Here is a 27,981-nt window from a genome sequence, read left to right as displayed (position 1 = left end):
ATCTAGCCTAGCCCATTCAGGTCAGAGGTGTGAAAATTGAACCCAGTAAGCTTACCTGACTTGCCAGTTTCACATAGTGGCAGAAAACAGAGCCAGGAGAACTCAGTTTTCTGAAGTTCCAGTATAATCATTATTTCACTAGTCTGCACCACTTCTAACCAATCATCATTTTATAGCCCATGGATGGATTAGAGAATGCAAACTCAAATGGTGGGGATGACCTGATCTCCCAGGCTGCTTGTTAGAAGCCAAAATGAGCTCATATAATAAACGAATCCAAGGGGAAACAATTTCAACTGATAATTGCAGCTTGGATTGCCTTTCACACTATGTCATATGTGTGTGTATATATATTATGTAATATGTGTATATATACACATTAATATATATACACATTTATGTATTATGTATACTATGTATATCATACATATATATACAAATAATATTATATAACATAAATATATGTGCATATAGGTAATACACATATATAATATATAAAATATTATGTACACATATATTTACATAGATATATATATGCATGTTTATATAATATCTATTATGTATAAGTATATATATTACATATACTCATGTCATTGAATTAGCATTTCTCTCTTCTTGAATCGCGTGTCTTACCTTGCTTCAGAGTTTTTTTCATGTGTGGGAAACTTCATTATATGTAACACAACTGCCTCTTAGTGGTAGTGTATAATGTCTTGCCTTTGGGTTCCCTGAAATCCCAATCCTTACCTGACATTTAATGCCTGCCAAGCTGCAGGTACACGTTTCTGGATCACAGAACACCCGGCAGTCACAACCACAGTCCTCTCGAGACAGGCGGATGGCCCTCAGCTCATGCTTTTCCTCCACATCAATCTTTTTAACTCCAGAGGCCCGCAGCAGTGCTCTTCGTTTTTTTGTCGGCAGGGGTTGAAGAAAGAAGTACTCATCCACCTCGGTATTGTCTAAATCAATATCATCATCAGAAATGTCATCCACTGTAAGAGTGCTCGCTTCTTCAGATTCCACGGTGCCATTCTTTGTCATCTAGAAATACAAAGCAGCAAATAAGAGACTTAGCAGGTTTGAAAATCCCCACTTTTGCACTTGGTAAGAATGAAGTTATTATATAACATTATGTCCCCATAATCCATAAGTGTTTATGGATAGGTGTGGGAGATTAAGAGATCTACACGTCCACTTACAAATGATTCATATGGGATGAAAAAAAAAAAACAAAAAAAAACAAAAAACTGTGAGTCAAATCATTTCCTCGTACTTTTCTCTTTAGAGAAGTTACAGGAAGGCACATGAACATATCAAAATGACAGGCTTTTATATGGACACAAGACCTGTTAATTGGAACTCTTAACCTCCTAATCTAGGAGCTACAGTTGTTGGAGCCTTCAGCCAGCATGATGCGAAACAGGTCAAAGGTTATAGATGCCCATCAGTGAAAGCTATCTTTAGACTCAGTTCGTGATGGACACATTTGATGTTGGGATAAATGTATCCTTGTTCAGAGGTGATAGCATCTTAGTGGAAGCTGCTGCCACCTAAATCAGCAAAACATGTCCTTGAAACAACTCTGTCTTTTGGGCTCCAGAGAAGCCATGTACTAGGAAATAAAGTTTTGCTGCCCTGTGCTGTTGGGATTACAAACATGGTTTCTGTACAGAACGTTCCATGAGTGAGGCCTTGATACGAAGCAGTCAGTCAGGTCAGTGTGCTCTCAGTAAGACAAGAGCAGAGGGCAGTGAGGCAGGCTCTTGCACACAGGTACCCAAACAAACTCCGCCCTCCAAGGAGTTCATAGGAGAGTACCCACAGCAGTACCTTCTGCAATACAGCCCCTGTGGGCAGCTGGGTCTCATACCATAACTGTTCTCTTCCATGTATATTTCTTTTCTAAATTAATTTCATTCATCAGGAAACCCAGAGTCAGTATTTCACTTCTTACTGCTATATCACCACATAACATGTTTTCTTTATAAATAAGCATTTAGAAAGAGACACTTTCTCTGAATATGAGCAAAACATATATTCTGAGAAGCAGCACAGGAATAAATGCAGAAACTCAGTAGGGGACTATTCAAGGAAGTTCTAAATAGAACTTTTTTGATTCTTTAGCTTTTCAGTGTATTACTTTATGGATTTCATTAACTGTAGCCATTACTATGCTTTTTGATCTTAACAACAATTCAGTTATTACACAGTTAAAATACCCTGGTGACACCAGACATCATTTTCTCATCTTCATAGGAAAAAGTCTGACATTTAGAGAAGAATATTCATTACTGACCCAAAATCCCAAACTTGACAACTTGACAACTCTGAATGTATTGAAAAACAAATAAAAGGTTGATCTTTGCCCTTAGGTGGAGGAAACAACACAGTAGCAAGTGTGTGTGTGTGTGTGTGTCTGTGTGTTGCAAAGAGTCCCTGAAATACATTCTCAAAAGCTGTTGACTTATTATATAAAATTTTTGTTTTACTTCAGAGCTTAAATCTATGTTCTAACAAAGTTAAGGCATTTCCTTTTATTGGGTTTTGTTTCTTGCTGTGATCTGTAATTTATTACCTTCCTTGAAATTTCTTTATAAATGCATTGGTTAAGCTGTTTTCACTTTCTTTGATGTCCACTAATAGGATATTACTTTGTTTGGCTGCTATTAGCACTTTTGTTAACTCTTATTTGCCCACAGAAGCATCTTTCCATCTGTAAAGATTTGATTTTTGAAGGAATTCAAGTGTATAACTGCCTAACATATACTCAGTCCTGCCTAACATATACTCAATTAACCAACAGGAGGGTTACCTTTCCTATTTTGTCATTTCTGTGGAATTTAAATTACGTTTTCATTAATTCTTGGCTTGTCTTTGTGAACTTCATCAAAATTCTGACTCCGCAGCACATGCAGGACACTCAGGACTTAGCATGATTCATTTCAGTACCTCCTTCCTACTTAATCTCCATGTTCTATAATATTTATGCTCCCTTGTGAAGCTGGTAACATCACAAAAACAACAAAGAACTTCATTTCATATTAACAGGGCTTGATTTTTTAAAAAATAATGGTATCTGTCAAATAACATATGGAATCTAAAAATCAATAAAAATAAGCAAGCATTTTAAAAACATGAAAAATTTTAGGACAACATGAATAACCCAACTGGCATCTAAGAATGAAAAAGAAACAACTGTATCTCAAATAAACTACAGATGATTCTTAATCCAATACCACATGATCCACTGATCCCATTCCTGAGCATTTATCTGGAGAAAACTATAATTTGAAAAGATACATGCACCTCAGTGTTCATTCATAGCAGCACTATTTACATTAGCAAAGACACGCAAGCAGCCTAAGTCCACTGACAGAAAACTGATAAAGAAGATGTGGTGTGTGTATGTATAAGTATATATATATGTCTGTGTGATGGAATATTAAAATGAATGAAATGATCCCATTTGCAGCAATGTAGTGGACCTAGAGATTATCATAATAAGGGAAGTAAGTCAGACAAAGATAAATGTCTTATGGTATTGCTTATATGTGGAATAAAAAAAATGATAAAATGAACTTATCTACAAAACAGAAATAGACTCACAGACAGAAAATAAATTTATGATTACCAAAGGGAAAGGAGAAAAGAAAGATAAGTTAGGAGTTTGGGATTAAAATATACATACTACTATATATTGTATAAAATAGATAACCAACAAGGTTGGTTGTTGGTTCCCTGTATGGCACAGGGAACTCAGTATCTTGTAATAACCTATAATGGAAAAGATTCTGAGAAAAAAAAAAATATATATATATATATAAAACTGAATCACTTTGCTGTGTACCTGTCCCTTAAATTACAATAAGGAGTTTCATTTTAAAATAAAAATTCAATTAAGAATCTAAAAATCCTTGATACAGAGTGCAAACTATTTTTACTCTTGTTCAAGAACACACAAGGGCTCTAATCAAGATTTTCAAAATCTCATATTATCACTGAAGTGGTCTGGCAAGGTTTTCTCCTCACCTATCCAATATCATCTCTGTCATTTCTAGTGAAGACTGGAACTATTCCAGTTCATCCTAGTTAACTGGCTTGTCTCCCCTCCTCCCAGTATCTGGTTTGGTGTGTAACCACTGACAGGTACTATTCTCTGCTGTTGCCTCGGAAGTCTTTCTCCAACTCTCTCCTCCAGGATATGCCCATTTGCACCTTTAAAACTCAGGCTAAACCTACTGATCTTAAATGCTCTTTTACATTAGACTACTGCATACATTATTTTCAAATGCGTTTTCTATATTAGAGCAATGGAGAGATAAGTCAATGCATTTTATTTCTGTTCACTAACTCATGTTCATTTCGCTTTCAAGATCTAGTACAACAAACTCTGGGGAGTCTTCCAAGATTTCCTCATCTGTTTTTGCTGACTCCTTTACCCCATGACCCATCTTCACAGGAATATTTATTTTGTACAATTCTTTTCTCTTTGACATGAATGATACCTTTAAATGTCTTTTTCCCATCTTAAAATAGAATCATTGAATTTTCAGACATTAGTTCATCAAATGCAGCCTCCTTATTTTATGCATTCCTGAAGCTCAGATTATTAACAGTTACATCTTCTCTAAGACATGCTTATAGAATCTAATCCCCTGACTTCTATTTTAGTATGCTTTCTTTGTATAAAACAGATGGATTCCAAGTTTCCAGTGGTACCTAATGCAGTATGGGGACTATTAATATAATGTGAAATTAAACCACAATGTGTCTAAAAAGTTCCTTTGTTTATAAAATAAATGCATACAGAGTAACGGCCACATTCAAAAAAATGCTCTCTTTTGAAGTTGATTCCTTAGAAGACAATCTGTCTTGGACCATTTCTGGCTCAGTGTTGTTTTCCCAAAGAATGCTGCCTTTCCAAGAACTCAAAGAAGGCTTGCCAAAAAAATGTGATTTAAGGAGACCATCAAAAGATACTGACCTTCAAACCTGTTTTTGTGTGTGTGTGTGTGCGTGTGTGTATGACAGAGAAGGAGAGAGAGAGATTGGAGGTGGGGGTGAAAGAGAGGTGAGAGAATCAGATATGAGATAATAATAGCAATATAAATAACAATAGTTTTGAATCTGCATGTCACTGCTTCAAGCACTTTACCTGCATAAGCTCACTGAGCATCACAAAATATCTCATAAAGTAGATATTAGCATTAGATTGTTTAACTGATGGGGAAACTGAGGCACAGGAATGCTAAATAACCTGTCCAAAATCATAGGCAGTGAGGTATGTACTATGTCAGAATCCTAAATATTTAACTCTGCAGCTTGTGTTCTTAACTGCTTTGATAATTATTTAGATACACTCTTTTTATATATTTAATATATATTCACTAATCTTTTGTGCTTATTTTGCATTAGGCTCTAGGTGTGTTGGTGCACAAGATATGGGTCTTGAAATCAATGGATTAAAGAGAAGAGGAATCTAGTAATTTTTGAAGGCAGGAGGAGAAGGGGATGACAGAGGATGAGATGGTTGGATGGCATCACTGACTCAATGGACATGAGTTTGAGTAAACTCCAAGAGTTGGTGATGGACAGGGAGGCCTGGTGTGCTGCAGTCCATGGGGTCACAAAGAGTCAAACACCACTGAGCGACTGAACTGAACTGAACTGATAACGATTTTCTAACTGAACTTGAACACAGGGCATTGAGACTATGTAGAAGGGGCAACTGGTGGCTCAGATGGTAAAGAATCCACCTGCAATGCAGGAGACTGGGGTTTGATCCCTGAGTTGGGGAGATCCCCTGGAGAGGGAAATGGCAACCCTCTCTAGTATTCTTGCCTGGGAAATCCCATGGACAGAGGATCCTGGTGGGCTACAGTCCATGGGGTCGCAAGAGTGATACAACTTTGTGACTAAACCACCAGAAGCGGCATCTAGTGGTGGGGCGAGTGGTGGAGTGAGGAGGGTAGACTTCACATCTAAGCTTGAATCTGAAGATGGAGTAGCAGTTAGCTGAACAGGTGGAGGCAGAAGGCAGTCCCTGCTGAGCAACAGTAGCTTTACAGGCCTGAGATGGGACAGAGCTTTCACTGGCCTACAAAATATCCAGACTGGATGAACTCGTGTGGCATCCCTTCCTGTCTTGGCCTATAAGCAAAAAACAAAAAGTAAACAAACAGAACATTTTCAGAAAGTAGCATCCCTCTTCCTCTGCCTTTGCCATCTTCAGGTGATAAGTAATGTCTTAACACATAATTTGATTTAGTGAGCCTTAGCTTATATTTATTTATCTCGTTTATGCGTGCGTGGGTTTATCCTGTACTGGAAATATCTCGAGGGATGCTATGTGTGTGTGTGTGTGTGTGTGTGTATTTGCTTTGTTCTAATGATGCTACTTAAGATAGGACTTAGTTCTTGAGCCACTGTGTGGCTCTACAGACTCACTCTGCAAATTAAAGGATTATAGCTTTTCTTAAACAGAATTGAAACTCCTTACTTTTGCAAATCTATCTGATATGTACTGATAAGTATGAGTAAACAGTTTCCAAAGCCCAACAGAGTAAAAGGTTTGCCCATCTAAATATGTTTGAGGGATGGGACATGTTACACATTACTTCCAGAATCAGCAGAGTGATTCTTAGACTATTCTGAATCAAGGACCAGATGGGATGGGGGAGTGAGTGGGGTAGGGGATTGGTGAGTGGGAGATTGTCACCTCAGTAGTCAATCTTTTCTTTTTCCCGATATCATGTAGTGAATATATTCCACTGTAAATTCCAACAAGATGAACTTTTTGATGAATTGAAGGCTTGAAGAAACTAATTTAATGTAAAATAATTATAGCGAGGGAAACAGTACTGAAAATGCTAAAATGTTTTAGCAGTACTCACAATGCTAAAAACAAAGCAAAAACCCACAAAAATAAAAACACTTTCTTTCAGTGGTTTAATGCATTCTTAATAATAAAAACTCCTGGTTATTACAAAGTCATTAACACATGTATCAGTGATAGTGGCAGTAAGAATGTGAAAAAATAATTCAATTCCACAAACACTGATTGCTGTCTATAATAATGAGGATGATGTGGAGAATGACCCAAGCCATCAATATTGAAAACCAGGAGCTGAACTCTCTACTTTATATAAATTATCTCACCTGATGTGCAAACAATCTTAGGAAGTATTTTAACAGTTGAGAAAACTGGAGCATGAAGAAGATAATTTGCCAAAGTCTAGCTACTTAGATAATTGGTGACTGCACTGAGAATCAAACTCAGGTTTGGTTTGACTCCAAAGCTTGAGCCAGGCTCACAAGACCAGTTTGGAGTGAAAATTCTTAGAATAATATTAATAGAAAACCTGAATAGAAGAAAAGAGAAGGATATGGTTGCAGTTACACTCCAAGAGCTGATCTCAGTGCTGTAGGGCAGGACGTAAGAGAGCAGAAAAGCTTCCTTATAATTAGCTCATTCAGAAATTTAAAAAAATATATATGATTCATACACAGAGAACAAGAGCTCAAAAAAGAATACAGGAAGCCAGCTGAAGATATGACATTCTCACCAGTTAGCATTTCCTTTGAGTAATCTATTTTGTGAGCTTGTGGAGGTGTTCTTTCTAATAGACATGCCAGCAAAAGAAGCTAGTCCAAGTGATAGCTACCACTGTTGACCTCATGTGTTACTTTTGATTTTCCCAGCTGACTTGTAACTCATTTACCCTGTGCTATATGCTTAGTCACTCAGTCGTGTCTGACTCTTGGGACCCCATGGACTGTTGCCCACCAGGCTCCTCTGTCCACGGGGATTCTCCAGGCAAGAATACTGGAGTTGCCATTCCCTTCTCCAGGGGATCTTCCCAACCCAGGGATCGAACCTAGGTCTCCCGCATTGCAGGCTGATTCTTTACTGTCTGAGCCATCATTGCCATAGTATGCTGCCTAATTTTGTAGTAATATATTAGTTTTGGTGATTGGTTTTATGTCTATCTCCCTCATTATAATGGGAATATGTTGAGAATAGGGACTTCCCTGGTGGCTTAGATGGTAAAGCGTCTGTCTACAATGCGGGAGACCTGGGTTCGATAAGGACCACCAGCTACTAGTCTGCTGAGGAGATGACTGTGTAATAAATATGATAGAGTGTGGTAAGTGCAATAAAATATATGAGCAAGTTATAGAAGCAGTGGAGAGGAGGAAATGACAGACAAATAAAATGGGAGGGAGATAAAAAGACACAAAGTAGAATTATTTACTTCCTATTCTGATTCCACAGTCTGTATCAAGAAGAAAAACCTTTAAACAAGAAATGGAAGAACAGATATGTTAGGAAGAATTTCATGTAAAAAAAGAAGGTGGGAGATAGTGAAAGAGTGCTCAGCAGTTTTATGTAAGAATCCTTAGGCCTGGGCTATTCATGTTTTAAATCAACAAAAAAGTTGAAAGTTATGACTGCTCTGTCTAGTATCTGCAAAGAGTTATGGAGAAAGGAATTAAAGGGTAATCAAAATGCAAGTGAATTATTATTTTTAAAAGTGTAAATTCTAGATAAAATTCCAAAAAAAAAAAGATGATTTAAAAAGATGGTCTCTGTACAGGTGAGAACAGGGAACAGTAACTATAAGACATTTGCCTGGGCTCACTAGGGAGAGAATGTCCATTTGTCAAATTAAAGTCCATGCAGAATCTTAACCTATTAAACAAACAAAAGTGAGAAATCTATCCAAAGCCTTGACCCCATGGAACGTAACTGGAAAACCAGTGATCTAGTCTTGAGATTCTCTGACAAAGTTTCTTATGTTCTGTACATGGAAGGATGGAATACCAGCTGATTAATAAGGGTATGGTTGAATGCATGGATTTTAGTTAGTTGAAATGCTGAAAATATTTCAAAGAACAGAGATACTCAGCCTCTTTGCACCACCAATAAGGCACATGCTGCCTAGAGATCCTATTGGCAGTAGATAGAGACCAACCCAGGAAAGGAATCTCCATGAAGGTCACCATGGGGTGGTGACAAGAACCCTCTGAGAGGGTATCATGAGCTTGGCCCTGTCTTGTTAAATGTAGTTTTTAAATAATATCTTGGATGGATAACTAAAAGGCAGGTTAGCACATTTTTCAGATGACAAGATCAAGTTCATTCAAATAAAAAAACCAAAATTTTATTGACTGCTCTCTGTACACCATGTATAGTACTAAAAAGGATTCTTATCCAGGAGATGTTAAAAAGTTTTAATTTGCATGATGATGCAGACCTGATTTACCAGGCCTGATATGCACGTTTGCTTCACTGTCTTTTTGTTGTTGTTTTACTTACCACCAGCATAATATGAACAAACAAACTGATTAAGATCCAAAAAGCTCCTGTACCTTTAGCATATACCTGTGGATAGAGTATCTACAGCTCAGTTAGCAGGTAATGTAACATATCCCTATGTACTGAAAAAATCCCATCTTGAGTGCAATGTCCAGATCAAGTTCCATAGTTTTTAACTGGAGTGTAATAGCTTTATAATGTGTTTGTTTCTGCTGTACAATGACATGAATCAGTTTTATGTCTATGCATATCCCCTCTCTCATGAGCCTCACTCCCACCCCACCACCAGGTTCCATATTTTGAGGTGGACATTAATAAACAGCATTATATTCAGAAGTAACCAAGGCTATAAGGTGTCTGGAAAACAGGAGCATTAGAGAAAAGAACTAAGGATGTTTAAATCTATAGAACAGAGACACATGGAGCCCATATAACCTATTGTCAAATAGTTGCATGTCCATCAAGACTGCTTTCAAATACTTGGAGTTTGGAGAACAGGAACAAGATTTATTTTATGTCTCTGGAGGCCAGAATCAGGGTCAGAAGGTATAATTAGATGATAGCAGGTTGATCAATACGAAAAAGAGCTTTCTAACAATTATCACTACAAAATGGAATGGGCTTTCTCAAAAAGCAGTGTGTGTTTATATATAGTAGTATATATAAATATACATTATAATATACAATATAAATTAACATACATATATATGTATGTTAATCCCAACCTCCTAATTTATCCCTCCCCTTCTTTCCTCTTCTGTGTAACCAACTATACTTGGGTAAAACGTCTGCCTGCAATTCCGGAGACCCAGGTTCGATCCTGGGGTCGGGAAAATCCCCTGGAGAAGGAAATGGCAACCCACTCCAGTATTCTTGCCTGGGAAATCCTATGGACAGAGGAACCTGGTGGGCTAGTCCATGGGATCGTAGAGTCAGACACGACTGAGCGACTTTACTTTCACTTTCACTATACTTCAATACATTTTTTTAAAAAAAGCAATGTGCTTTGGTTGCCAGAGATGTGTAATAAGAGGCTGGATATACATATCTGCATTTGTATACCCAAATACACATAGGATATATATTTGATGAGAGGAATTCCTGGTTACATGTTATGCGTTGAATAAATAGTCTGGGTGCTAATGTCTCTGGGAAACCAAACTAAAACATTCATATCACTTTGATGTTCAGTCAGATCTTACAGTATAAGTCTTCAGCTCATTAGCTGTTAATTGTAGGTGGCAATTTGGAACCAGATTCATTATGTTTGGCTGTTTTGTCAGCTGATAAGAATTTCAACAACCTGAATTTACAACGAGGCCTTGGTTTACATATTATCCCAAAAGTCACCAGAAAAGATGATAATATCAAAAAATAAGCCATAAATTTTCCATACATTCCTTTATTCTTCCTTCTGGTGTAGACAAACATTGTCTCTTTTAGCAGAGGCTAATAAGTGAAATAAATCCAAGAGTGTGCTGGTAAATATTTAATAACTATGTCTCAGAAAATAAAAGGGAGGGCTGTTTCTAATTTGTTGTTGAGTTTGTTGTGTTTGTCTAATGTGTTTGCTTTGTGCTTATCAAGTCCCATAGTACAACTATTCCCATCATTGGTGATTTCAAGCTACCATGGGGGAAGAGGTCAGTCCTGTCCACTTGCTAGCGATGAATTTTTATACGCTGACTCCAGAACACCACAACGTGAACCCCAAATATTAATGAGAAGAATCAGCTGAATGGATGTCTCCTGAACTAGAAGATCACTGTTTATTGCATAGGAAAACTGTAGAGATTGATTACATATGTTTAATTTTTCCACTTAAATAAAAATGCCAGCATTTTTGAAGGAACTGATTCTTAAATATTGCATTTGCTCAGGACTGAAGCCCAGCCTCTCAGGATGCACCACTTTGGTTAGGTGTATTTTCTCTGATCCTCTCAAAATATGTTGCGCATATGATACGGCAAGTATTTGGGAAGACCCTGTTTTCCATTTGGTGTCGGAGCAATGCATTCTAAAGTACCGGTCCTATATAAGCTTTTGAGTAATCTCTACAGAGGCTGACAAAGAAATTCTGTATGGAGTTTAAAAATACTAAGTGGAGTTTATTTATTTATTTATTTATTTACTTTACAACAAGACCAGCATTCTCTGATCCATCTAGTAAGAACTGTAGTATGAGGAAATAGTTAAAAATCTATCCCTAAGTTTGGAAACTATAGGTTAGAGATACTTGGCATCAGTCATCTCTCACAAACCTCTAATGGCTTCTATCTCCTAAAGCATTTAGGAATTTTACTTGAAGATTAGTTAAATTATAAAACTGTTGAGAGGAAACAAGAGGGCAGGGCTGGAAGACTGGGCGTGCAGGTGGAGAGTTATAATACTGTACAGGTAATTAATTACTAACTGAATAAACACAGTCATAAATCTAAGACTCTGGGTGAAGGAAGTTTAGACAGAGACATTTTAAAGTTTGCTCATTAAAGGAAGAGTTACCATCTGGCAACTCTTTTTTATGAAGAAAGAGAGCAAACAACCAAGCATTACTCAAGGAATACATGGTAACCCCACAATGTAGAAATAGCTTTGACCTTAGAAAGGAGAGGAAGAACGGTCAGGGTTGAGAAAACATTGAGAAAACGAATCCAGTGAAAGTTGTGAAAACTAAGTTACATTTCCTATACCATGGTAATAGAATCCAGAAAAATATAACCCCAGAGGCGAATTCAATGCCAAGTTTCTTTTGAAACATAGAAGCCGCCGCCTAATGGATTTTACAGATACACATGAAATGGGAATAAAAGCTAATGTAATTGTTCAACAGTGTGGTGCAGATGATGAAATCTAAGTACTTAATTTGGAAAAATGTGTAGTATTAAGATGACTGCAATGATTACTGTGAAGAGCATGACATGTCTGAATGGGCTTGACAGGGAAAAAGAACTGTTCTCTGTAATTTAGAAATCTAAAGCTAGTTATTTCTTCTAGAAACATGTACTTTATTCAATAAGCTTTCTCTATTAATTGTTTCTAGACAATGTTTGGAACAAACACCACCACCACCAATAAAGGCGCACTTGAACTCCCCCCCCCGCAAATAAAATTGGATTCGTTCTACAAATCTAATTATATATATTATTTCTCAATATATCAAACTCATAATTAGATTGAGATGAATCACTAAGAAGACATTTTACAATGAAAAGCTAAATTTCTATCCTTATTTTGCTTCTGAAGTATTTTATTATAAAGAAACACTAAAACACATGCCTGTGTTCTTTTTACTTAAGACTTTAATCTTAAGACTGTCATGTGGGCTTCCCTGGTAGTTCAGCTGGTAAAGAATACATCTGCAATGCAAGAGATCCCGGTTTGATTCCTGGGCCGGGAAGTTCCCCTGGAGAAGGGGTAGGCTACCCACTCCAGTATTCTTAGGCTTCCCTGGTGGCTCAGATGGTAAAGAATCTGCCTGCAATGCAGGAGACCTGGGTTCAATCAGTTGGGAAGATCCCCTGGAAGAGGGCATGGCAACCACTCCAGCACTCTTGCCTGGAGAATCCCCATGGACAGAGGAGCCTGGCGGGCTACAGTCCATGCGGTTGCAAACAGTCCGACATGACTGAGTGACTAAGCACACAACACAAGACTATCATACAGGGTAAAGTAAGTCAGAAAGAGAAAAACAAATATTGTATATTAATGCATATATGTATGTGGAATCTAGAAAAATGGTATAGATGATTTTATTCGCAAGTACAAATAGAGACGCAGACTTAGAGAACAAATGTATGGAAACCAAGAGAGGAAGGAGGGATAGGATGAGCTGGGAGATTGGGATTGACATACATACACTATTGATACTAAGTACAAAATGTATAACTAATGACAAACTGTAGTATAGCTCAGGAAACTCTACTCACAGTGCTCTGTGGTGACCTAAATGGGAATGAAATCCAGAAAAGAGGAGATATGTGTATAAATATAGCTGATTCACTTTGCTGCGTACTTGAAACTAACACAACGTTGTAAAGCAACAATACGCCAAAAAATTAATTTTAAAAAAAGGCCCCATTGGAGGAGATGTCATTGTATAAACTGATTCACTGTTTAGAACCTGAGACACCCTGGAAAGACACACAGGTAGAGTGGAAAGAAAAACATCTCCTTTATGTCCTGGAGCTTTTGTTTCTCAGGGAGTTAGGAAGGAAATGACCAGTACCAAGTCCACTGAGTTTCCTGGTATGTTTTATCTGGTTGGCATAGTGAAAGCTTTGGAAAAAGTTTGACACTGAAAGCTTTGCAAAGTGTTTTTTTATTTTTATTTTTTGATCAGAGGTTCCTTCTCTCTCCTCCCTTAATGTGCAATTCACTGTCACCCACAGAGGACCATCTCCAGGAAAACCAAATTTAAGGGGCAAAGTTTGTCCTTAATAATCCTCCCTTTCTTCTTTGGGTCCCTCTCTCTGCTACTGACCCTCTCTAGCTTCTTTAGCCAAAAAATGGAATCAATTTAGTCACATTCTGTTGCTTATCCCAGAGGTACATTTCAAAGAAAATATCATATTGAAAGTGAAATCTCAAGTATCTGATTGAAATTTTTGGATCCGTAATGTTTTTGGATAGCTAATTTTAGATTTTGGATACCTAAACCTTAGACAAACATAGTCAATGATATTTAAAAACTCATTAAAGTTAATATACATTTTCCTCCATTAATACCCCTCAGATTTTTCAGTCAATGAGTTTACATTGCTTTGATCTTTTATTAGTTTTCTGTGAAATGTGTTTCCCAGTTTCTGAATACTTTCAGTAGGATTAGATCAGATCACCTTAGAATCCCATTCATTATCTTTTTGCTTGGCATTCACTTGAAAGGAGTGATGATATCCAAATGCCTTTTGTTTGTATCTTCACCAAAATGGAAAGTTGCATGTTTTAAGTTATCAATGACAAACCAAGGCATGACACCCACTCGGAAGATTGCCTCTTCAACTTGCAACGCTAAGCACAATGACAAAAGTAAATCAATGACAGAAGCCTCTTTTTGCTTCTTCTTCAGCTTGCTAAAAATAAAAGGGTAGAAGTAACTGAATACAAATTATAGTATCAGAATACATCACTGCCTGGTAAGGAGGAATGTTCCTGAAGGTATGTAGCTTCCCCAATAGTCATTGTGTGTGTGCTACAAAGGTCACCACAATAAATCTTCTGGTTCTCAGATAGAATTACAGTTCCCCACCTGTTAAAAACCACCACACAGAGTACCAAACCCCAGACAGGGATGACTCCCAATAGGTACAGAGATTGTCTTTCCCGACACCTATTGGGGATAATCAATTAATTTTAGAATAGTAAGTAACAAGATAATAGTTTTCTATTGAGTGAGCCAGTTAACATCTTTGTGCTTATCTTCAGTTGTACACATGGTCTCATAATTTACCTATTCCAGTGGGTTTTTGTCAGGATTACATTAAATAATGTTTATAAAATGCCTGGCAAGTAAAAAATCATTTAATGAATGGCAGCCATCACTATTGTTCCCCCAATATTTGAGTTTGGAGAATGACTTCATCTTTTGAGTAAGGGTTACAATTGGTTTGTAGTGAGTTAGAAAAGCAGAGAGTGTATTTCAGAAGCAAATCTGAGAATTATTATTAAGTTAGGCTACATTCAAAGCTATCATGAAGAACAGCAACAATAGTGACTTGTTACCAAAAAAATCTTAAGGGCCTTTCAATGAACTGTGTCAAAAATACCTCCAAAGGAGTTATGAGACTTGCTTTAGGCTAGGTTGTAACTAGCTTCATTTAAGCGATTGTCTTCTTGCGCAGCTGGGAACAAAGCACATACACAAGGTGCAAAATACCTAAAAACAGGTGTTTTGAAACACACATCACACCTCTGCTAACTGACTTCATATTGGCATCTAAAGGTACAGGTAACACAGGTGTGCTTATGGTGTTTCTGCTACCTAACCAGTGATCCTTTATGTTAAGCATCCTGGATTATGTAAGAAAAATCTTTGTCTTTCTTCCTTTGTCCTTAGATAATAATGGGAGGCCATTTACTATAAGCTGATAAGTTGATGGATCAATACAAATATAAAGAGTGTCTCTGATCAAGGAAAAGGTTTTCTGAGCTGTGTTTCTCTCCACTTAATCTCTAAGATGGCACAATGATAGTTATCTCTACCTGGATCCCTCCCTGACATCACTTTAATAACTCAAAAGCCTCTCAGAATCACCTGGATTCCTTGTCATATTCTTGTCATTGAGAAAGGTACTATCACCCACAACCCATTCAGTTTTGCAAGCCAGAATTTTAGGAGTCATTCTTGACAGCTCCCCACTTTCCTTCCAAATCCAACACACCATCAAGGACTGTTGATTTCATTTCCTAAATTACTCCCTCTGTCCATCTCTCTTCATCTCCCCTACCATCAGTGTAATCTAACCTACCATCATCTCTCTCCTGGACTATTGTAATAGCCTCTTAACTGGTCTGACTCCATAAGCTCCCCCGACACGGCTACCCCTGCCCCTAAACCATTCTCAAACCATAGCATGAACCATATCACATTATTCTGCCAGTGGACCCCATGCCTAAAACTCCTATATGACTTCTGATGGCATTAGGATGAAGAGAAAAACAATGTCTTAATCAGACTGACCAAGCCCAACCCTACCCCCATCACGTTCTACTCCTTCCATCTCTGCTCCAGGCTCACCTGCCTCTGCGTGCTCCCGTGCTTCCTCCTGACACGAGGTAACTCATCGTTCCCTGCTGCCTGAACGATTCTCACCAACCCTTTCTGCCTAGTTACCTGTTCAGATTTCAGTTCAATCGTCACTCTCTCGAGGAAACTCCTTGATATCCGGCCCACATCAATTCTCGTTACATACTTTCCTAGCACCTAGCAACTCCCCTTTATGGTACTTCATGAAGCTGTGATTTTGTCTACATGATTAATATTCTTCTTTTCTGTTAATATGTAAGTTCCAGGAGAAAAGGGAGCACATCTATTTTTCATAGCAGTTAGTCCCAGCTGAAGCACAGGGGTTATGACCTAAATAAATATTTATAGAGTGAATAAATAAACAATGTCAGGAAAGTTTTCTGCCCTGTTTTCAGTGATGAGACTATACTGTTTTCCTTTAAAAAGCCTCAGCAGAGAGTCTGCTTGGAAAATACCCATTTTAGCCTGCGGATCTAGATATGAAAATGGGTTAATGCAACCAGATTGAGGTAAGGATTGGGGGTTTGGCAAAAAAAAAAAAAAGGTGCATTTCTAAGGGTTTTTTTACCTTTAGTTTTAGAGAATTCAGTTTCTCCTCCCTGAGGTGTTCTCTCAGCATCTCCCGGTGGAGCCTCTCCTGCTCTCTGGCAAATTCGCCCAGGGTGTACTGGCGCACGCTGTTGTGGCGGTTGGACATACCCAGCGTGCTGCCGCCCTGGCTGGGCACACTCGTGAAGCCCTGCCTCCTGGTGAAGTAGTACACAGTGACGCAGCTGAAATGTACATTCTTGGTCCTCAGCCGCTTCTCTCTTTTGAGGATGGAGGAAGCTGAAAGGGAAAGAAACAACTCAGAGAACAGCCTCACAGCAGCTTTCGCATGAGGTGATGAATTACAAAATGCCACTCGATGATCTTAAATTTACGGTCAACCCTTTCTGGCTGGGAGACACTAAAAATGTTGTCACTCAGAATTGGCACAGACTTCACATTCCTTGCTTAGATTTTCTCCTAGCTGTGGTGAAGTAGACTTTTAAGTCCTCTATAATGGTAGCCCAAGCAAACTTTTAGGCAAGTTGCCAGTAGTCTGTGAATCAGTGGCAGAATTTAACTTCTCATTTCCCTTCACCTTTTAAGTTTTGCTTTTATGATTTTCACATGAGTTGTATTTTACTATAATCAGAAAAGACACATACTACAAACTTTTTGGCTCTCATTTGATATGGAAGGCTCTTGGTGTGAAATGTCTATTTTTAAATTTTAGAAAATTCCAAAATGCAATAAAAATTTATAGAAAAAGGCTCAATGGCACTATTTAGGCACTTTTACAATCTAAATCTAGCCAAGTTATCATCTGATGAAAACACCAATAAGTAACATTATGGACAGTAGGACTTTAATCCAAGTATACATTGAGAATATCAAAAACATCATGAGATATATCAGAACCTTTACTATTAGTTACAGAGACATCAAGATGCAGAGAGCACCATGGAAGGTTGAGATGAACTCTGTAGTTGAGAGAAAGAGAGTTACACATTGACCTTTTGAAGTTGGAAGATGTGCCAGTCTGTTTATTTTGTTGTGAAGTAACCCAGTCTTATAGAATTTGAGTGATTTCTTTCAATGAAACAAAAAGAAACAATGAACCCCTCGATGTTTTATATATATATATATATCAGCTAACATTTATGGACTGTTCCAAGAACGAGGCAAAGGACTATGCATGAATTATCTCATTTTATTCTTATGACTGCTTGAGTTAGAATAAGCCAAGCCTCCATTCTGAGGAAAACAATCCACAAAAGGTTAAATGATGTGGCCAAGGTCATATAACTAGCAATGAAAATGGGATTCATTATTCTAGAACCCAGTCTTTTAGCCATCAGGTCACTGTAGAAAGCTGGGATCAAGCTAAGGAAAATGAACAAGGCTAAGATTTGGTGCCACACTGCTTCTGGGAGATGTCAATTGCTGCAGACTCCAAAGATGATTTTTATTTGTAAGACTGTATAAACAATGAAATAAAAGTAACTACAGGAGCACTTTGGGTTTATATAAAAATATGCTTCACCTAGAGTCAGACATCCTGGAATGTGAAGTCAAGTGGGCCTTAGATAGCATCACTACGAACAAAGCTAGTGGAGGTGATGGAATTCCAGTTGAGCTATTTCAAATCCTGAAAGATGATGCTGTGAAAGTGCTGCATTCAATATGCCAGCAAATTTGGAAAACTCAGCAGTGGCCACAGGACTGGAAAAGGTCAGTTTTCATTCCAATCCCAAAGAAAGGCAATGCCAAAGAATGCTCAAACTACCACACAATTGCACTCATCTCATACGCTAGTAAAGTAATGCTCAAAATTCTCCAAGCCAGGCTTCAGCAATACGTGAACTATGAACTTCCAGATGTTCAAGCTGGTTTTAGAAAAGGCAGAGGAACCAGAGATCAGATTCACAACATCCGCTGGATCATGGAAAAAGCAAGAGAGTTCCAGAAAAACATCTATTTCTGCTTTATTGACTATGCCAAAGACTTTGACTGTGTGGATCACAATAAACTGTGAAAAATTCTGAAAGAGATGGGAACACCAGACCACCTGACCCACTTCTTGAGAAACCTATATGCAGGTCAGGAAGCAACAGTTCGAACTGGACATGGAACAACAAACTGGTTCCAAATAGGAAAAGGAGTACGTCAAGACTGTATATTGTCACTCTGCTTATTTAACTTATATGCAGAGTACATCATGAGAAACGCTGGGCTGGAAGAAACACAAGCTGGAATCAAGATAGCTGGGAGAAATATCAATCACCTTAGATATGCAGATGACACCACCCGTATGGCAGAAAGTGAAGAGGAACTAAAAAGCCTGTTGATGACAGTGAAAGAAGAGAGTGAAAAAGTTGGAGCCTACTGTGGTAGATAAGCAACAGATATGTGGGAAAAGATAAGAAGAGGAAGCTAATAGACTTTGTCAAGATTGTATACCTTCTTGGTTTCTGTTAAGAATTTGTTGCCTTTCTACTATTACAGCAAAGCAGCATTTTGTTATTGACTGCCTAAAATCACTTAATCTCAGGTGAACGCATCACTTGCCAAACTGTTGGAATGCTATTTGTGTTTTGTTGCACTGTTGAGTTATTTTTATGTTTGTTTGGTTGGCTTTTTGGAGAGGGAAATTTGGAAAAGGGACATACACAAAAGTGATAACCCACCCGCATTCCCTTTTTATCATTACATATAAGAAGAAGCTAGCAGAACTGAGAATGGAGTCAAGAAAGGCAGTATGGCAGGCACCAGCAAAGAGTTAAGGGCTGTTGCTCTTACAAATTATTGTTATTTTTTATTATTACTTTAAAAGTATAGAAGTTTTCTGGTCACTGGAAAGGAGGAGAAAGTGCATTTATTTTTATACAGAGTTACTTAATTACCTCCAAAACACATATGTTGGAAATCATTTTTGCTGGTGCAAGGTATTTTCATGAGCAGGAATATGGATGTTCAGATTATGAGAGAGCTCATTTTATACATTTCCTGTCCTCAAGCTTCACAGCTTGAAAGCCCCAGTATATTATAAAAGTATAGAATGTCAAAATTATAAATACTAGAATATTTGTTGAAATAGTTATATTTTTGGTTTTTTTTTTTTTAACAAAAGTATGTTTTTCCATAACCTAAAGAAGATTTTGCTAAACGAGAGAAATCATTCACTTTGAGTACATAGTTATGAAGAATGATTACATCACTAAATTACAGCTTGTATGAAAGATAATTTACAGTTAGCTCATAAATATACCAGCATTCATGAAGACCCTTAAAACTGCATTTTCCAAGGTACCAAGTGTACTGAATGTCTTTATTTTAGAAGGATTTCAGCTCTGATTTTTTTTTTTTTTAATGAAAATCAGCATCTCTGATGTTGCAACATATGTGTGAAATGGGTCTTATATCCTGCCATTTAATCCCACAGTTAATAAAGTGGCTGAAAATAATAGTAACTCTGGCTTGGTGCTTGACCTGGTTAAATACTGTCTTAAAGCTTCATACAAAACAAACAGGCTTTTCCATAAGTGGCCTTTAAGAAAACATGGAAGACAATTCATGTTTGAAAAATGCTGACAGGGTGAAGAAAGCCCATGTAAAAATGAATCACGTTTTAAGTGATTCGGTTAAAGGGTTTGGGCTCCCGTAGCAAATTAATACTAGATAATAAGGAAATGGGGGTGCATATTTTTTTATTGTTGTTAAATCATTTTGTGAATGTCCCCCTCAAAAGAAGCTAATGGAATATTTGGCATAAAGGGCATTTGGTGGTTTTATTTTTGTTGGGGGTGGGGGGGATTGTCAGAAAATCCCTTTTCTTTTCTCTCTTCTTATGTCTAACTGACTAGGGAACAATTGTTGATATGCATAGCGTTGGAATACTTATCACCATATACTCTTATAAATAACACATGAGGAAGGAATGACCAATATTCTAATAATTGGCACTGGGTCACAAAATGTGATACAATTTTAAATATATAAAACTTTATCAAATAAAGTTTTATTTCCCCCATTATTCCTTTACTTTCTTACTTAGAGGCATTGCTCTTTTCTAAATATTGGTCAATTCCTGATACAAGATATGAGCTTCACAGGTGTATTCCAGTATTCAAAGATAGATTCCTGATTTTTCAATTAGGAAAAGTAAAATCCAAAATGTTAGCAAAACGAAATGCAATATTAAATGTTTGCTTTATAGATTATATTCTATGGCTGTTTGTAATTCTCTTTTTTTCTTCTTTTTAATTTGGTGCTAAATATGTCCTTGTAGGCTGTTTTAAGAAAACAACATGTGGGAAATGATTTAATTTTTCCTATTGCTCTTCCTTGTGGAAAATAAAAGTGTTTCTTTTTTTTTTTTCTTTTAAAAAAAAAAAAAGCTCAACATTTAGAAAATGAAGGTCATGGCATCTGGTCCCATCACTTCATGGGAAATAGATGGGGAAACAGTGGAAACAGTGTCAGACTTTATTTTTGGGGGCTCCAAAATCACTGCAGATGGTGACTGCAGCCATGAAATTAAAAGATGCTTACTCCTTGGAAGAAAAGTTATGACCAACCTAGATAGCATATTCAAAAGCAGAGACATTACTTTGCCAACAAAGGTCCGTCTAGTGAAGGCTATGGTTTTTCCAGTGGTCATGTATAGATGTGAGTTGGACTATGAAGAAGGCTGAGCGCCAAAGAATTGATGCTTTTGAACTGTGGTGTTGGAGAAGACTCTTGAGAGTCCCTTGGACTGCAAGGAGATCCAACCAGTCCATTCTGAAGGAGATCAACCCTGGGATTTCTTTGGAAGGAATGATGCTAAAGCTGAAACTCCAGTACTTTGGCCACCTCATGGGAAGAATTGACTCACTGGAAAAGACTCTGATGCTGGGAGGAATTGGGGGCAGGAGGAGAAGGGGACGACAGAGGATGAGATGGCTGGATGGCATCACTGACTCGATGGACGTGAATCTGAGTGAACTCCAGGAGTTGGTGACGGACAGGGAGGCCTGGCGTGCTGCAGTTCATGGGGTCGCAAGGAGTCGGGCACGACTGAGCGACTGAACTGAACTGATGCTTCTAAGGGAATAGAATGAACTTCCAAGTTCAGTTGTCTCATTTTCTCCTTATAAAACCTTCAAGCCAAATAGAGAGGTTGCTGTGATACATATCATTTTGAGGATTTATATATTTAATAAATATAAACCAGTAGTTTTCCCAGGCACTTTCTAAATGATTGGATATATTGGTGGAAAAGACATATGTGATCCCTGCCCACATGGAGCTTTCATTTCCAGTGATGAGAAACTCAGAATAAATAGACTCAAACAGAGTAAAAGAAATAAGACATTTGGCAAGAATTTAGCTATCTCAACTTTTCCTCCTCATTAATGCTTTACTTCTCTAGAAGAGATTGCCAGGGAGCAAATGCTTCTAGCATGTATGTAATTTTTCCATTTATCTTTTCTAGTCATCTATGTACATGTTCACGGCAACATACTTGTACTCCTGGCAGTAGTGACAATTTTCAACTTAGATTTAAAAGCTCTGATCTGCTTCATAACTGTAGGTTTAAATCATCTCAGAACAAAGAAGAATCTGTCAAAATGTAAAAGATTTCACCATAGAAAGCAAAATTCAACCATCTGCCCAGTAATTTGCTACCTGATCCGACAACCTCATCCATCACCACCTTACAGCAGGCTAGAGCCTCTGCTTTTTGGGTGATAATCTTGAACTTATTTTTGCTCTTCACATCATAAAAATGATGCCCTGAAAATACTATCTTTCAAGGCCATAATTTACAAATAAAATAAAAATATTTTAATGTACTCATTTAAAATAATTATTATAAACACATCTGATAATTTTCTTACTTGTCTTTTAGATAATTCATAGTACTCTACATGAGTTTCCTTTAGAAATTTTTATTAAGATTTTGTACCTGCATTTTTAGTTGATAAAAGAATTCCACCTTTTGGATGAATCTACTGTACCATCCTTTCACAAAATGCCACATTATACTTTCCCCAGAAAACTGTTAAGAGATGATTTTCCAAGGCTTGGAAAAAGACAACAGTGGCAGAGAGTAGAAGCCCTTCACCTGGGCTCTTGGCATTTCTAACACTGTCACAGTGCACGTGGACGTATGCTTTTTCCTATCCACTACAGCTTATAATTCAAACGTGCTTATACTTGTTTCAGCATTTGCATTTTATAAGTAGCACTGTAGAAATATGATCAAAAAGCCTATAGAATACATTTTAAAGGAAGGCTTTGAGATGTTGTAAGATTAGCCTTATGAGGAATACTTTAAATGTGGCTTTCCTAAACTTAGGAGGCACTCATGTCTCTCTTCTGATGATTGAACTGGAGCCCTAGAACAGGCCCTTGTGGGCTGTCTCTTCCCTCCAGAACCAATTTGACTAACAATCACAGAATGAATTTATCAAAAAAGAGTCTGTTTTTCAAACCTGAGAAAAACAGATGAAATCCACCCAGCACATCTGCCATAGGGAATCTGAAACCTCGATGCTACACCTACCTAGTAATCTGTGCCCTTTATAGGATAATTGAACTCAACATTGTATCTCTACAGAGTTCAGGGTTCATTTTATTACTGCAAGGTCAAGAGCAAGAAAAAAAAAATGGAGAAGGTGGCGTTCATTACTGCTTTGAAAAATGACTCGTCTGTTTTCATATGCAATGCTAATTTTTTGCTGCCTTCTAGCTCCTCTTCTTTTATCTCATTCAGTTACCATCCTGCAGCAGAAGTGTCTAAGTGCAGCTGTATTATTTGTCCCAACCAGGACACGGCTCTTGGGACCACCATTATGGCTATAACATCAGGGTATACTGGTATTGCTGTACAATCATCACATATTATGGAGATAACATTGATCCTTGTAAATTAAATAAACAGCACAGAGTAACCAGCATTAGCTATCTGCAGAAGCTACTCATCTTTAAAATGCTTTTAAAAATGAATGAAGAAGAGAGTTGAGAAATTAATTCACAATGCCAGGGTGAGAAAGTAAGTAGATAAAATAAAATAAGTTATACCATACATTTATATAAAGAGTTCATGCTCAGAGTGGATTAAAAATGGAAGCCATTTGGGATTAGCAGATGCAAACTATTATATATAGAATGAATAAACAACAAAAGTCCTACTATATAGCAGAGGGAGCTATATTCAATATCCTGTGATAAACCATAATGCAAAATAATATGAAAAAGAATATATTTATGTATAACTGAATCACTTTGTTATATAGCAGAAATAAACACAGCATTGTAAATCAGCGATACTTCAATAAAATACATGTTTAAAAAATGGAAGCCAAAGCTAAGTGAATATTCTGATCCTACAGAGAAGATGAGTATATCAAGAAATCAAAGCTGCCTCACATCAGGCTCTAAGAAAATGCAACCAACCTTGCTCCATTTCGACACGCATAAACCAACCTGTTCATTCACATTGGAATATAACTTCAAAAGTCAACAAGACTATCTGATTGACTTGTCAATTCTATTTCTTGCTGAAAATAATCAAATTTGCTTTCTGGTTTATACTTCAGACATTTGTGAATGTGTGTGTCATTGCATCTGAGATTGCCCTCTCTGTATGCACAGAGACCATCGTGTGTCTGAACCTATAAAACTGAAGACAAGATTCTGGATCATTGATTCCACTATAGCACAATCATTCTGGGGCCAGTGCTTGAGGAGTAATTCAGTTACTCTCTTAATGCACATTTGGCTCTTTTAGTGTCAACAACTATCAGCAAAGTCCAGATAGAGGTGGAAAGGCAGACAGCAGTAAACAGAACTATGTATTTTGGCTCTGAAGTTGCCACATGGAGGTTGAGAGTTTTTGGTCCAGTCTGATGTTAAACAAGGGGAAAATTGTGGAAAATAATATTTTATCATTTGGGTCTGATGAAGTTAATAGTATACTTCTTTCTCCTATGCAGTATATTCAAAAGGAAAATACCAGATGATTTGTAAGTCAATATTGAGTTTATTTTTCTTTGTTGTAGGAGTGGGATGGAATTTAGTAGAAGCAAAGTGAGATTGTTGAAATTAGTTTATCCAGGTAAATCCTGGGTAATAAAAACTTGTTTTCTTAAATTATACAGGCCAAGTTAATCAGGGGCTCTGAAAGTATGTTGTTTCTCACCTTTTGAAGAACAAATCAAGATCATATCAGTTATGAAGTCATGAAACCTAATTTTCAAACAAAAACCCCATTGTCATCAGAAAATATTTTGCATAGAATTAACAATAACAGCTTAGATATTAAATCAACTTCCAATGGTTAAAGTTATTAAGATTTTTAAAAATATATGTCCTCAATCTATCCAAGGGACTTCTACAAATCTCCTGTGATCATATTTTCACATCTTCTCCAGCTTGACACAATTGTCAAGATCGGCCCGTCTTGATCATGGTGTCTCACATATGGTCTCAGAGCTTAATCACAGGTAAGGCGTGAAATGAAGCTAGCAACCAAGCAAAACAGGAGTAGTTCCTTTGAAAATGAAGCAAGTTTTCTGTCAAAAGTAATTCTTCCTTGTTCTAATTGTTCCCTTTCATTCTTTTATGTCACATTCTCAAGTTTCTCAAATCTACTTACCACAGTTGTATTTTTGTGGGTTTTTTTGTTTGTTTGTTTTGTTATTTTGCTCAAGTAAGGTATTTAGGGAAGTAATAAATCTTTCAAGTGGGAACAATTCCAAAAGACTAATAAAAGGAAATGTCTTAAGGCATGGATAAATGAGAGGCAAATGAAAGTAAAGACTATTTGGGAGTATTTTCCTTCCAACTGTGAACGGAATTCAAATTACCTGAAGTATATAAAAAAAAGTGGTGGCCAAATCAATAGTATGTTATACTCAGGATGTTATTTTATATTCAGTGATGAAAGATATACACCTTCCTTGGTGGCTCAAGCAGTAAAGAATCTGCCTGGGATGCAGGAGACACGGGTTCGATCCCTGGATTGGGGAGATCCCCTGGAGGAGGCATGGCAACCCACTTCAGTATTCTTACCTGGAGAATCCCCATGGACAGAGGAGCCTGGTGGGCTACAGTCCATGGGGTCACAAAAAGTCGGACAGGACTGAGCGAATAACACTTTCACTTCATGAAAGATATACCATATGCAAAAACAATCATGAAAGACTTTTCAAAACACTGGATCTGTTAGAGACAATACTGGGATATTCCCAATGTTTTGGAATTGAAGTGCTTTGCATTTCCCAAAAGGCCATCAGAATGGAGACAAAGTTGGTAAATGTAAGAAAATGTCAGGACCTATCAAATTAGGGATTTTTTTCTTTTACTATGCCCTTATTTCTATGAAAGCAGCATTCAAAAATAAAAATCAAGGAAGAGTAGCTCCCACTTGAAGTGATGCTTGAGATACCAAGTCCCGGTTTGTTTCTGGTTCCCTGTAGTATGAATGGTAGCTCTAACTGCTTTTCAAACTGCAGCACATCTGTCTCTCCAGCCCCTAAATGCCATTCTTCCCCATCTCCAACCAACCAACCAATTTATGTTCTAGTAACGCGGCAAACCAACTGGAGAATATAAAGTATGATAAACATACATAAGAACCAGTCAGCATTCTGATGTCAGTCCTTCTGTAGAGGAGAAATAGGTTTATAATTCACAGACAAGATTAGGTAGTTTAACCATTTAGCCCTAAGTATTTTCCATCCTAGTAACAGGTTGAAAATATTCACAATGGATTACTCTGAAGACTAATAACGTCTTTGGTGCATTGAAGCTTCTGGGTGGAAATCACTCAAGATGAAACCCTTTTGTTTAAATCGTTAGTTTTACAAAAACAAAACAAAAGAAAACACCCTCTCACATAAGACTATGTGATAATAAATTTTCTATCAAGACGTACAAATACTGCATACGCATTTAAGCAAAAAATTGAACAAGAAACCAGAAATAATATAAAAAGTTGCCCCTTCAGGCTGGACGACCAACGCTTTGTTTTGGACAATGAGCATGCGCGTCACGTCGTCATCCAGCCAGTCTGTCAGCTCCGTCCACACAAGCAAGCTAGAGATCGGCGCGCAGGGAGGCAGCTCTCTCCCGTCTCTTGACAGCTACAGCCCAGGCCGCTCAGCACACCGCAAGCTGAATTTGACATTAGAGAAGGTGGCTTAATAGTGTAATCATCTACTTGCAATTCTCTGCTTGAAAAAAAATAAAGTTTATTGTCCAGGATTTTGATATATATTTAGAAAGCTGCAAATAAAAATTGAGAACTTTGACCTTCCAGCTTTGATGTCATAAATAATTATGATGATTAACTCACAAAGAGTGGTCATTTTTCAGAACTAGCTCTTTTTTATTCATACATTTGAATTTATTAAAAATGCCCTCTGCACTTTCCCCCTAATTCTTGTGAGTTATCTAAAAAAATAGGGAGGGGGTCATTTTATTCTCATACTTATTAGAACAAAAGGAATAAATGCTGTATTTTGAAGTTATAAATTTGAAATTAAAAAACTGAAAGAAACAAATAAGGACCTACTGTATAGCACAGGGAATTCTACTCAGTATTCTGTAATAAACTATATGGGGAAAAAATCTGAAAAACAATTGATATTAGTTTATAACTAATTCACTTTGCTGTACACCTGTAACTAATACAACACTGTAAATCAACTATACTCCAATATAGTTTTTTTTTAATTGAAAGAACAAAAATTTTAAAAAGAAATCATGTTCTCCCTTATCTTTAATCTTTATAGATGACTTAGCACTAACCCTTTCACTGCTTATATTAAATTGATGCCCATTGAAAATGCAAAGTGACTTAGAAAGCCCTATCCATCAACATCAAATGCAATTAATACTGGGAATAGTGAACTGTTAAACTAAAACAAATTTAGATTAAACCATTGATTAAAATAGTACCATTAGCTGAACGATCAACCAAGTTTCAATCTAATTTTCCTTTTTCATCAATTCATCCATCAAATTTATAGTACTAGGTATCATGAATCTTGGGATTCTAATTCTATATTTGAAATGAAGTCTTCCTTCTGGTCTTTATATGATAAATAGTGTGTTTATATAACATATCACTTAAATAAAGTTTATATATTAAAATCCTTTAGCAAGATATTGAAAGACAATATAATATTAAAATGTTTTGCTAAATTTAGAACCTGCATTCTGTTCAGTTCTGTCTCAAACAACTGAAAGTTCAGAAATTTTTTCCCTGTTCCATATATTCAACTGGCCATCTGACTTTATTTCTAGTGAGAACAATTTCACAGAAACTGATCAATGTTGTCACCACTTTTCTCTGTTAACAGTATGTATTTTCCTTTAGATAACATAATAATTTTCC

At 37.1% G+C, this 27,981-nt stretch overlaps 1 protein-coding gene across 1 annotated transcript in view; it reads right to left on the bottom strand.

Moving 5' to 3' along the window:
• The window catches only part of CSRNP3 (cysteine and serine rich nuclear protein 3), a 105,254-nt gene that overhangs the window by 11,934 nt on the left and 65,339 nt on the right, over positions 1 to 27,981 (bottom strand). Inside the window, exons 3-4 of the mRNA XM_040229261.1 lie at positions 16,633 to 16,892; positions 748 to 1,044 (exon numbers count right to left, since the gene is read on the bottom strand). Coding sequence (XP_040085195.1) covers positions 748 to 1,044; positions 16,633 to 16,892 — 557 coding nt within the window. The remainder of the gene's footprint in view (positions 1 to 747; positions 1,045 to 16,632; positions 16,893 to 27,981) is intronic.

This window comes from Oryx dammah, unplaced genomic scaffold, assembly GCF_014754425.2.
Source record: "Oryx dammah isolate SB20612 unplaced genomic scaffold, SCBI_Odam_1.1 HiC_scaffold_27, whole genome shotgun sequence".
NCBI lineage: Eukaryota > Metazoa > Chordata > Mammalia > Artiodactyla > Bovidae > Oryx > Oryx dammah.
The sequence above is the reverse complement of the archived record's forward strand: the minus strand, read 5'-3'. Positions and strand labels throughout refer to the sequence as shown.